This window comes from Callithrix jacchus, chromosome 14 (genome assembly GCF_049354715.1).
Source record: "Callithrix jacchus isolate 240 chromosome 14, calJac240_pri, whole genome shotgun sequence".
Classification (NCBI taxonomy): Eukaryota; Metazoa; Chordata; class Mammalia; order Primates; family Cebidae; genus Callithrix; species Callithrix jacchus.
Window position 1 is genome coordinate 23612220 of NC_133515.1, and position 13349 is coordinate 23625568.

The following is a 13349-nucleotide window of genomic DNA, read 5'->3' on the forward strand; positions in this document are numbered from 1 at the left end:
TCAAGCCATGTGATTGATTGAGGGAGGGGGTTTGGCCTTGATTCAAAACTAGTCTGACCCAACGCCCTGGTTTGCCTGGAATAGTCATGGAGTATGCCTGCCATCCAAGTTGCATTTTTAATAACGCCCCTTTCACTCACAAAAAAGTCCATGTTTAGATGATAAGTTCTGTGATTACCCTATTCCAAAGATGGGAAGGAGTTAGGCTAGAAATGCATCCACAGAGTGACATGTAGGATGTGGGACCCAAAGAAGTTTACTTGGCAGTGCCTGGAGGAGAGAGACAAGTGGTAAAGGACCAGGTCGGTTCCTTCTCAAGCATATTTAGAATTACAGCATTGTCAGCAATGTCCACTCATGACTTTGGAGAGTGTGACGCTGGAAGGGTCTTTGGGATGGTCTGATTTACCCTCTCTTTTACTGGAAGAGGACATTAGGGTAAAAGATAAAAGGGACTTGCCCAAGGTTACATTCTGGTTGCTGGCAGAGTGGGGATAGAAACTTGTCCTTAAGGGATCAGGTCCAGGTACTCTTTGCTGGGAGAGAGGGAGACAGAGGACCCTGAAAGAGGCTGCAGAGAATGAACAGACACATGAGACCTTCTATGGCAGCTCTAGGACAGGGAAGCACCACAGACTACCCCACAGTTCCTAGATGGGGGGTGGGAGGGCAGAGACTGGTGAGGTTTAGACTTGCTGAGCTTGCTTGGACATGTGCTCAGGTGACACCTGGAGTCACAGGGGAGTGCAGGTGGAACCAAGGACAAATGGGCTCTCCAAGGTAGCGACTGAGAGGCACTGAAGCGATTAATTGGCCATAGAACTAAGAATCAGTGAAGAAACAGGTAGGTATGGAGATCAAACACCAACAGGGTCAAATAAGTAATTTATGGAATCTGAATATTGTTCTATGGTTCAAACTAGTGAAGTCTCACTGAGATGCAACCCCTGATAACAGCTGCCTTACTCTTGGGTATTGCTTCCCTAGCCCCTTCTCAGGTCTGCAGTGGTGGGCAAACCTTAAGCCAGTAACAACTTCTACCTCCGCCTGGTAGATGGGAAACTGAATCACAGAGAAGCTGGCTTTCTCTGGTCTTACAGGACCCTCAGAAAGAAGGGTGTGATTAACAAGCCTTGAGAGTTGACTCCACAAGCCTGCCACCACAGTAGCCTTCATGGTTCCATGGCAGTCACACCTCCTGTGTGTGCTCTTGTGGTGAAGGGGTGGTGTGGTAGAGTTTTCTATGAATTTGCTCGTCTGAGTGGGGCCTCCCCAGGAAGAAGTCGAGCATGAGAGTCTGGGGATCCTGCTTTCTGGTCCTAATTCTATTGCCGGCGGACGAGCTGTGCAATGGGGCTAGTCACTCCTCTTCCTGTCCCTCCTGCTCTTCCTAGTTGTCAGATAAAAGTTCTGGCTTTCTGTGTCCATGTGTTCTCATTTAACACTGGGGTCTATTGGGGGGAAAAGGGGAGGGCCAGTGGGAGGGGGAGGTGGGGAGGGATAGCCTGGGGAGAAATGGCAAATGTGGGTGAAGGGGAGAAGAAAAGCAAAGCACACTGCCATGTGTGTACCTATGCAACTGTCTTGCATGCTCTGCTCATGTACCCCAAAACCTATAATCAAATAAAAAATTAAAAAAAAAAAAAAAAAGTTCTGGCTTGTGCCATCTTCAAAATCTCAGTGCTTTTGTCTTTGCAGGGGGATCTGACCTTGGTTCAACCATCTGTTTAGCTGTGAGTTCATCTCTTGCATCTTCTTGGCAATCTGTCTATAGAGCATCTTCACAGGTTAGGCAAGGTGCAGCTGTGTGATTGAGGGAGGGGCTTTTGGCTTGATTCAAAATTAGGCTGCCTGGGACAATCAAGGACCATGCCTCTACACAAGCCATATTTTTAATGGTGCCCCTTTAAATATTTGTCATCAGGTCTCGATTACTTTTGACAATGTAGGAATGCAACAATATGCATGCAAAACATAATTTTAAAAAATATCAGCTGGGTGCAGTGGTTCATGCCTGTAATCCCAACACTTTGGAAGGCTGAGGCAGGTGAATCACCTGAGGTCAGGATTTCGAGACCAGCTTGACCAATATGAGAAAACCCCCTCTCTACTAAAAATACAAAAAATTAGCCAGGTGTGGTGGTGGACACCTGTAACCCCAGCTAGTCAGGAGGCTGAGACAGAATAATTGCTTGAACACAGGAGGCAGAGGTTTCAGTGAGCTGAGACTGCCACTGCACTCTAGCCTGGGCGACAGAACAAGACTCCGTCTCAAAAAATATGTATCATATTTGGCTGAGATCTGTTTTTTGCCTCCAACAAGTTTTCATGAGGTTAAGTTAAATATGTGAAATTATTGCAGACAGTCTGCAAACTGGGTAGCTCACTAGAGCAAACATACAATCACCTTCAGGCTGACTGTAGTCAAAATAACCTACTGTCGCCCTGAATAGGTTTTCTCACATAACATCTGTAAAAACCCAGCATACCATTGTCACACACACAGTGCCTTCTGATATGTGACATTAGAAAGCCTCAATCTCCTGAAAAAAATCATAAAATAGTTTCAGTATATATGAACTCAGCACACGTTATTGTTCAGTGAAACTTCTTTCTTTGATAATGCCTGTTCAAATATTTGCAAATGTTGAGAAAACACCCACAGAAATCGTCCTCTGTTGCTGAGGCCACACCGTCTGCAGAAACCAACAGGTAAGACACAAAATACTGAATGCCACTGGAGATCACACAATTTCCAGGACACCTCAGGCCATCTGAGGCTTCCTGTCCCAACCCCAAACTGCTAGTTTCTAACCAAATGTGCTAGAGAAGCCAGCCAGGACATCATAAAAGTTAGCAACAAGTTGATATGGTAAGAGGAGGAGGGGCCTTTGAATAGCATCTCTTTTCAGCTCTCGTTCTAGATACGAAAAAACTCAGAGGGGGCTGTGGCATCCCAGGTCACGAAGGCCATGAGGACCACTAGAAGCAGGTCTGGAGGTATGGTCTCTGGGGCTGGGCTCCGTCACTGCCTCTCTACCCCACAATACCTATGAGATGCCCATGTAACCTACATGGGAGCCCAGGAGTTTCACCTTCTGAAAATGGTGATGGATGAACAGTAGGCGAAGAACAAAGGAAGCAAGAAGCAGATGGTAGGAGAAAACACTGGATGGAGGGAAGAAAGACCAAAGGCCCTGTGTCCTCATCACCTTGAATAGTGAGCAGAGAAAAGAGGTAAGCATCCAGGGCCTAAGAGCTGCTTCAAGGTCACGGAGTAATGGAAAGCCAGCCCGTACCTGGAAGGAAAGGTCCTTGCAAAACGGAACTTAAAGCAGGAAATGGAGAATTAAGTGTGCAAAACAAGAAATGCCTATGTGTCTGAATCTATGTCATTCTAAGTCAGTGTATCAGAAGCCCAGGACTCTGACAAATCAGGTTTCCCAGGCAAACCCAACACTTGGTTTAGGCAGCACTTCTTTATTATAAAACTAGCATCACTGAAAGCTTTTTTTTTTTAAGACCAAAAATATCACATCTTAGGCAAATGAATTGAAAATCCCTCAGAGTGACACCCTATTTTTTCCACCCATTTCTAAAGTCAGAGGACACCTGGTAAAGAAACAGGTTTTTAGGTAAAGCAATGCAATTCCTGGTGCACGTGGTTTCCTGGTGGTACTGCACTGAAGTGACATCATGGAAATGTTTGTGCCTCACGGTCAGTCTGCAGGGTTTCTGGGTGAAAGCATGAGTGTTAGTCACTGGTGGGAAAGTATGTTTGTGTACCTTTGTGATCTGCTGCTGTTTACTGCTCTCTGCTTCAAAGACAAAGTTTTAATTAAATCCAGGCGGGCAGCTTGCCAGAGTTCTCCACACTTTTGGCTCACCTAGGTATGCAGCCTAAGTGTAGGTTATGCCATTTGGAAATGCCTCTGCTCCTGTCATTCAGAAGGTAAAAAAACAATTGTTACTGCAAGGAAAAAGAGTTTTTCTTCCATACAAGGGCAAAGAATCTATGACATGAGATGCTCATTCTGGTGGTGAATATGAACAGTCTAATTAGTGTAGCATTTCTTAAGGTGACAAAAGTAGGAAGCAGCAGACTGGGAACGTATGGAATCCTTGTCTTAATTAAAAATATAGTGGGAGATGTGGAACTTGGCCAAGCCTCATAAATCTGCTAAAAAAGCATCAGGACTCTGTCAGGTAAGTTTAACTAGAACCAACTGAGCCCTCTGGAGAGTTAAATAGATTCCCCACTCGTGTGGACACCCATTCTCCTGTCACTTTCTCACACTCCGCAGGCAGCAGTGGTGCTCATTAACCAGCAACCCGCCAATTCGCCGATGACAAGCTTATCCCCCTGGAGCACACGATTCAGAGATGATAAATTTACTCCCGCCTGTAAAAATGAAACTCTCCTCGGGGCAATAAAAACACTCTGAGCCTTTAGGAAATAAGTTCTTTATCTGATAACCTACCTTCATTAACAAAGTCTGGTCCTCTTGGTTGGGACAGCTCTTCGCTGCCAGGAAGAACTGCTCTAAGGTAACGAAGGAGAGAAATAGAAATGGTGAATGACTTCACTTCCAACTCTGAGCCCTTCTGATATGAAGGAGGACGCTGTGGTTACAACAGACGTAAATGGTATGCTGTTCGTCCTTCCTTGGTGACATGGCAGAGCTCCCCAGCTGTCCCATGCATGGGTCAGGGGCCCCCACACAGTGACTTCTCCACCCCATCAGCTAGAGTCATTACATCAGAGTACAAGGCCATTCCCATCAGCAAACGTCCTCCCTAAGCTGCCAGGAGGTCCTGGGTTCAGCTTCCTTGTGGGCCATCTTGTCCCCAGAGACGACACTGTGTCCCCATTTCCTGGGACCTTCACTGAGAGAACTGCACCTGCCTTTGTAAGTTTGACAGTGCTAATTTTTAAAATCTCAGTCTTCCATCATGACTTCCATGGCTTTAACTCTTTTCCTGGTTTATGGCCCCAAATGTTGACTCATACCCCACCTGCTCCCCCAAATATATCAAGTCATCTTTCTCCAACCAGCCTTCTCAAGGAGAACAGGGAAGAGTAATCTAAGAAGGCTTATGGGGAAAAAAAAGTTTTAATCGTACATTGAAATTGGCCATGAAAGCTCTAGGAATGTTAATCTAGAAAATTTATACAAATTACATTCCCCTTCTCATATTTGTGGCCAGGTTCTCATCAAAGGCTCACTTATGAGGTCACCAATTTTTATTTTGGTATAAGCCACAGACTGCCCTCCCTGTAGGCTGTGTTAACTATATTATTTCATGCTTGAAAATGCTCCCACAATTCTCTGCCGCTGCCAGATTTAAATCCACTTATTTGACAGGCATTAAGGCTTTTACCAAGTTAACCCATCCAGATTAACCTTTGATTGCTATACTCAAAGTTGCACTCTCTCTTTACCCGCTGTAACCTTTCATTGCTCTCTGCTGGGAACAGCTGGGCCTCTTATCTTTGAGTAGAGCAAAACTCAGTCCTCCACTTGAACATCCCAAGCCCACCCATCCAGCCAATAAAGCCCTTTACTGCCCTCTGGTCCTATGCAACCCCTACAGATCCCACAAAGGTGGGCAGAGCTAAACTCAGCCTCAAGACTGAGGGACAGTTGGATTCCAATGATTTGGACTCAAGCATGTCTGGATGTCATGTCTACAAATACAGATATTTTAAAGAGAATGATATCAGCAATATTGAATTTTCATCAAGAAAATATTGTCTGGGTAGGTTTGTTTGTAGTTTTCAATGCTACTCTAAAATACAATTCCTTAGACTGCTTTCATCTCTGACTAAATTACTCCATGCAGTCTCAACTGCTATTCGTCATATCTGGTGCTGATTATTTCTTCCAAGTCTAAATTTTGCTCTTATCCAGTCAAGACATACTTAGGATCCATAGAGAGATCAGTGTTGCCTTCCACAGCCTCTCCAATGCATATACCCACCCAGTCTTCAATTGGCTGAAGCCAGTGTTAATTACATAGAACCATCAATTTAATCTTTTTTAAAAATTAACTTTGCCTATAAAAGAGGCTCAGCAGAAACTTGTACAGGGAGATGAGGGCCCAAGCTGTGTTAAATTGAAACAAATGCTTTTGCTCTCACCTGTTCAGAATACAGCAGCCTGGCAAAGACCCTGTAGGTAAGATCTCTCTCCCCCAACTCTGTTCTCAGTTTTGGACTTTTGCTGTGACCTGATTTGGTGTAACAACATATTGATCTCTGAGGATGGCTAAAGAATAATCTATAAATTCAAGTGCTAGGTTTTCTTCAGCTCACTGGTTTAAGGCGGCTATTTTATTTGATAAAGGTTTATGCTATAACTTAGAATCTTACTTAGTGCAGGTCAGGGAAATTGAAACACTTGACTTGTTTCCTTAGAGTGACTGGATTCTTACTGACAGCTCTCCCTTCTCTGTGGTGACCCTGCATTCATGCTTCTCACTTCCTGTGCACTGGACTCCACTATAATACTTTTCATTGTCACAGACATAGCACCCACTTCAAGTTACCTTGAACTCTGTACATCTAATCCAAACCAATTGACATCCATACCAAGCCAGCTCTTTCCAGCATTTTCCCATTTCTGTGGGACTGTCATCCTCCAGTCACTAGGCCATTGAGCCTAATTCTTTGATTCCTCCCTCAGGACCCCATGTCTGCTGACTCTTGTATGAAGATATCCCTTGGATGCATCCCTTTCCACAGCAGCACTGTCACTTTGATCCCTGGAGAACCTTCTTGCTCATTCCCAGCCTCCATGCCCACTGCTGCCACCACTCTGAGCCTGGCCCTGCTAGAGCCCTATGCCTATGGCCTTCATTCCTCCTCACCACTCCAGGCCTAACCTCTCTTCCCCAAGCAAACTACCCTGATGGCTCCTGACTCTCACTCATGCAGGGTTCCATCTTGGGCCATGTGCTCCCTCACTGTATCCTCAGGTTGGCCAGGATCTCACCTGATATGGTTTGGTTGTACCCCTAACAAAATCTCATCTTGAATTGTAGCTCCCATAATTCCCACATGTTGCAGGAGGGGACCCAGTGGGAGGTAATTGAATCATGGGGGTGGTTACCCTCCATAATGTTCTCACGGTAGTGAGTTCTCATGAGATCTGATGGTTCTATAAGGGGCATTTCCCCCTTTTGCTTGGCACTTTTCCTTCCTGCCGCCATGTGAAGAAGGATGTGTTTGCTGCTTCTTCCGCCATGATTGTAAATTTCTTGAGGCCTTCCCAAACCTGCAGAACTCTGAGTCAATTAAACCTCTTTCCTTTATAAATTACCCAGTTTTTGGTATGTCTTTATTAGCAGTGTGAGAAAGAACTAATACATCACCCTTCTCCAGGGCCATGATGGGAAGTAGTCTCAACACAGGCCTGGAATCAGACAGACCTGACTTTAAACCTTCCCTCTGCCATGTCCAGCTGCCACCTCCTTGGACAAGTCACAGCCTTGCTGAGCCTCACTTCCTCATCAGTAATGTGTGGAGCCTGGAGCCCACTTGCTGGAGCAGGTGTGAGGCTGTGTATGAAGAAATGGTGCTGACAGCAAGTCTGTACTCCATCTCAGGTTCCTGGACAAAGCTTTCTCTAAGTCTTGCCTCTTCCCTGTTCAATGTCTTGATGTGACACATGGCACATGGGGTTTCTCTTTCCTAATCAGTCTCTAGTGTTTAGATGTCTGGGCTGCCCAGAGGGCTCAGGAGATGAACTTGGATCCTATTCCAGAGTCTGTCCTGTCCCCATCACGTCCAGCATGTCCACAACCATGACCCCATTTTGTAGAACTGGACTGAAGTAGGAACACAAGGCCAGACTTCAGTACAGTTCCCTTCAATGGACTAGCTGAGCATCATGTGGCTAGCAGCCTACAGCCATTTCTACAGAAATGACTAGAACCAACCTTGAGAACAGAGGCCCCACAAAAGCAGCATGCCCCTATGTCTCAGTTTTTCCCCCCACCCTAGATATCGGTGTGACATTGGCTCCTATGCCAGTGCAGGTTTCTCTCTCCCCTCACCCCACTCTCATTTCTATCAAGTCACAAAAGAGAGGAAGGGGTAAAAACCATTAGGTTTGCATAAAGACATACCCAAGACTGGGTAATTTATAAAGGAAAGAAGTTTAACTGACTCATAGTTCTGCAGGTTTGGGGAGGTCTCAGGAAACTTATAATCATGGCAGAAAGGGAAGCAAACACATCCTTCTTCACATGGTGGCAGGAAGGAGAAGTGCTGAGTAAAAGGGGGAAAAGCCCCTTATAAAACCATCAGCGCTCATGAGAACTCACTCACTGTCATGAGAACAGGTCTGTGCAGCCACTTTCCCTGATAGCTGATTCACTGACAACTTGCAAGAGAAGCCTCATGACAAATTGACATTTCACATCCCTCCCTTCTTCCTCCCCAACTTTTAAATAGAAGGGAAAAAAACCTCAAAATGAAAGCATTTGTCGCATTTGCTTTCCTCTACCTTTGCTGCTGATTCAAGGGGCTGACTGCCTAATGAAAAAAAGATATGCAACCAAACAAGTGCCGACAGAATGTAAGGTCTCCCTGGGGCATGAGCCTCCCTAAGGGACTCTCAGTGGAATCACCTTCTTGCTTCAACATTTATTGTCTCAACTGCTCTTAAGTGTTTCAGTACCACTCATGGCGGTAGTGGGAGGCGAAGCTTCCACCTGTCTGAGTAGAATCAAGTTCTCCTTGGTTGAACCTTTCTACCTTTGTGTGACAAAAGAAGGGAGAACAAGAGACTTTTAGATATCAGGTAGCTTTGAAGTTGGGATCAGGAAGAGGAAGCACAGGGAACTAACCACCTGATTCAAGTAAAAAAGGGTCATTTTGTAGAAAAAAAAATGGAGCAGCATGAAATAGGTTTTCTCTTTGTTGTATGTGCTGCAATCAGCAGTAAATTACCTACAATGGCCTCATCCCCTGCAGTCGCTGCTGCAAGGTAGAACCTTACAAGATGGGAGATACCTAAAACAAGGAAATGGTTGCACCCAGAATAAATTTCATTATAAAATGCTGTTTCAAATCAGGGGGAAGACAAAACAAACACACAATACCATTGTACTGATTTTCCTCTTCAAAATATTGCTGGTCAGTTTGGGCACCTGTCATGCAGGGACAATTCACCCTGACCTATAAACTGCACCTGGGGCTGCAGTGCTCAGAAATCCTTTCAGCTTCTCTCTCAATCTTTGTGCCAGGGCCCTGGGTAATAGGACCCCTGCCTCTGAGGCTAAGCTTTAGAGGACCCTGCCCATGGGGCTACGGGGACTGCTCACCTGGATCCTGCACTCACTCCTCCGGGGACCAACACTCTGGTTTCCTGACCTTAAGCCTCTTTTCTGCGATGTGTTGTTGCTAGTGAGCCACACCACTGCTGTGTCTACTCTAGACCCGTGGGGTAACCAAGGGGCAGCCAATTGCAGGGGTGTGGACAGACCTTGACTGTCTAGACCAGAGGATCTGCACGGTGTGGGGTGGAGCTGGAGGCGCAGTGAGAGAGAGGTGGGCTGAGGGGCTGCTTCTTACTGTGCTGCAGGGTTCACACGACTGCTAGGAGTCTGGGCATTCTAAATTCGAATCTGGCCTTCTGGATGAATGAAGTCACATTTATCAGGGCAGGAGGGCAGATGTGTAAGCTTGCTTTGTAATTCTGCCCTGGGCCCCACATGGGAGGGGCAGACTCCTGGTAGGGAAAGAAGACCTGGGGCTAAAATAGCAGGTTCACCCAGACCTCTTCAGCACCCAAGCCCTCTGTCCCTGGAAAGAGGAGACTGCACCAGCTGAGTCTTCAGTCTGGTAGGGGAATGTGGATCTCACTTCAGGTACCTATAGTGAAGACAAAGAAGATAGCTGCCTCACAGGGATGGCAGAAATGTGGAGGCTGACACCTACCCATGGACAGTTCCTCTGGAGGAGTTCGATGGCTGAGCACCTCTGGGAACCAGGTTTCTCCGGAGGCAACAGCCTCCCTTACTGAGGCTTGCTTGGCACCAGGAGCAGCAGGCCCTGTGTCTTACCAGCTTCTCCCTGGGAGCCTTGAGGGTCAGGCTCTCCAGTACCCATATCTGAGGCTCCTGGCCAGGGGCCCCTTATTGTTGACTCCTTCTCTATTGACTTCAGCAGGAGGTGGGACACTGTGGCCACTGTCCCTCAGTCCTCTCCTCCCACTTGTGGGTGACAGCGGTGCTCTCAGCTTGTCACGCAGAGCTGTCTGCCACTCCAGACAGCTTCTGAAGTCCCCCACCCACTTCTTTTTCATAACACAACAGAGAAATGTTGAAAGAGAGAGAGAAACAAAAAGGCTCATTTTGCAGAAAGAACTCTGGCTTTGTTTTCAGAATCAACACGGAGGGTTGACAGGGGTTTAACTTCTTGGCAATAAGCAGTGACAGTGCAGCCAGTCTCCTGCATGTTGAGGTGTGGTGGGGGGTGTGGAGCTGGCCCTTGGGGTACCTCCACAAGAGGGTGAGAGCCCTGCTCACTGTCCTGTCCTCCACCAAGACTGTCCTGTCAGAGAGTGCCTCTGTTCCAGAAAGTGGCAGAGCATAACAGGTGTGGCCATCCCTTCTCTGGCCCCACACCTGGGAGCCCACAGGAGCCAGCATGCATCTCTTCTCTGACAGATAAGCTCTTGGGCTATTACTAAGTCTCAACATGTTTTCTGCCCAAAACACTGGGATCTCAGCACTTCCCAGGGGACAGCCTCCTCCAGGATGGCAACAGACCACTGCTTCTACAGTGCCAACCCTCCTTTTGACCCCCACTGCCGCCATCTCTTTGCAAATCTTTGTCCCTGACTTGCTGGTCACACCACTTGTTTTGGTCTCCATTGTCCATCCAGCTCCACTCTGGGTCTCTTTCTCCAAAGCACCACATCCCATGAAGTCAGGAAACTTTCCCTCCAGGGAATCTGGGTGTGCCAGTTACTCTCCAGCTCCTTCCCTTCCTAGGCCACCTGCTGCCCAGCAGAGGCCAACCTCCATGAAGCAGCAGCCAGCACTCCCCATGACCCACCTGGCCCACTTTTCCAGGCTCGTTCTCTCAATGGTGTTTCTTGGCCTTTCTCCCAAACATCTTCTTTCTGACAAGGCAGGTCCCTTGTCATTCCCTGTTCAAGCCCTTCACTCACAGTGGTCGCCTGCTTTCCTGAATGGCAGAGCCCTTTCAGCTTGGGGAAAACATGCCATTCACTCAGGAAGAGATGACAGCACAGCTCATCTAGACCCCTTCTGGAACCCCTGGACTCCCTGTGTGCAGGGGGCGGCCCTTCCCCGGGTGGACAGTGGCATGCACTCCCCTATTTGACATGGCCTTGGCTCACCATAGCCAAAGGCTGCCTCCTGGGGCCTGCTTCAGTCTTAGCCAAGAGCAAGGTTAAGGCCAGAGGCAGCAGCCACTGTTACCGCATCACTTCTCCAGTGTTGTCCCCAGCAGCCAGTGTGAGCCTCCCCATGGCATGGCTCTGTCCCACCTGCAGACCCCCTTTCACCTGCACAGAAGGACAACTTTGACACTAACACTCAGCTGGAGGCCACCGCCATCACCACTGTCCCATCAGTGGAACAAGAGTCAACCAATTTTGGGAATCAAACAGCTGTGGCCTCTAGTGTCACACTTAAATTGGGAAGATAATGGATAGAACAGCTGCAATTGCCTCGGGTATGGCATTGACCCTGTTTTCCACACTGCAGGGATTCACTCTCCCATTTAATACAGTGCTCAGGCCCAGGACCTGGATGTCACGATGCCTTGCCATCCTCTCCGCCATGTGCCCCTCTTGGCATCTGCATATGTGGGCCCAGGTCATACATGCACCACACTCCCAAGCTGAGGTGGGCTCAGTTCTCTCTTTTCCACCTGGTGCCCAGAACCAGCCCTTCCGTTGTCACCCTTGGCTTTTCCACCTACCTCACCCTTCTCATGGAGGCCCTCCAGGCTCCTTCGCCCTCACACCTCCAGAACCCACCCCTCCACCCAGGCCTCCTGCTGTTGCTCCTCAGTTCCCGTCCTCAGAGCTGTTCACCTCCACACATGAAGACATCATCCCAAAGCTTTTCCCCAGACTCCGCACTGACAGTGGGAGTTGACAGTGACAGCTACTGGCCTGGGCACGCAGGCCCTGTGGGACCCTGCTTTCACCCTCACATTGGCCCTATACTCTGACCACACCAAGCCAAAGCACTTTCCCGAATCACCCAAGCACTTCATGCCTCCTTCCTTGCTTCCATCTGCGCAGAATGTCCTTTCCACCTTCCTGATAGCTAAATCCTACCTGTCCTTCAAAAGGCAAAGTCTCAAATGCTACTTGCCTCACTGGAACTTCATGGGGAGCCGCATGGACCCTGCACCCCCTGCCCAACTTGTGTCTCTTCCGTGCTCTCTCAGGGCCTCCTAGTCCATGCCAGCTCTCATCTCAGTTCTGATCAGTGCTCCTTGGGAGCAAGGGCTGTTTCGTACTGGACCTTTTATTCCCGGAGTGTAACACAGTCTCTGGCACATGGCAGGCCTTCAACATATATGGGGCAAGAAGGCTGGATAAGGGAATGAAGGAAAGGTGTTCCACATCACGACTGTTTCTGAAGGATAACAGTAGATGCCAGATTTGGGAGGGGCAGCTCTATCATTTCAGTGTTTGTTTTTCATGCAGCAGTAGGAGGCTGAGAGATGGAGCAAGCCACAGCTTCTCCAGGGCCTTCTGCTGCATTGGTCCTATGGTCTGAGGCAATACTTTGATTTTATTCTTTAGGACCAATGCGGTCTGCATGCTTCTTGCAAGAAGAAAGAACAGAGCAAACTGAGCTCAGCTGCCCACAGCTGCCACAGGTCCTATGCAGCTGGGACATCAGGCACACCAGGCACCTCTGGTGTCAGGGCAGAACCTGGATGTCTCCTTAAAATAGCACAATTGCTAGAAAAACTCAACTGCATGCCCATGGCCCGGAATCGGTTTGCATAAAATTTATTTAGTCTTAAACTGCTTGGGATTGAAGAATGGTAAGATATGCACAAGGCAAGGAACTCTAATATCTATTCTACCAAGAAACTGGTTTACATACTGAGAAACAGCTGTTTTGAACATTTTTAAAAGCCATTTTTTTCTGCTATGCTATGTTTTCTAGACTAACCAATTTATGTGATTCATGCATTTTAATCTTCCAGCTCACAGAAAGAACTGGTTAGAAGCCATCTCTACTACAAGTCCTTTTTTACTGCACTCCTGGACACAGGAGAATTTTCACCCATAATTATAAAAATCCATGAGAATTACTTTATTTTCCAGGTGGCCAATAAAGAG

General features: G+C 47.5%; 1 protein-coding gene across 1 annotated transcript in view; it reads right to left on the minus strand.

The window, feature by feature from the left end:
• Positions 1 to 13349, minus strand: part of ACOXL (acyl-CoA oxidase like) — a 389909-nt gene that overhangs the window by 66301 nt on the left and 310259 nt on the right. The window contains 1 exon segment of the mRNA XM_078348358.1: positions 4482 to 4554. Coding sequence (XP_078204484.1) covers positions 4482 to 4554 — 73 coding nt within the window.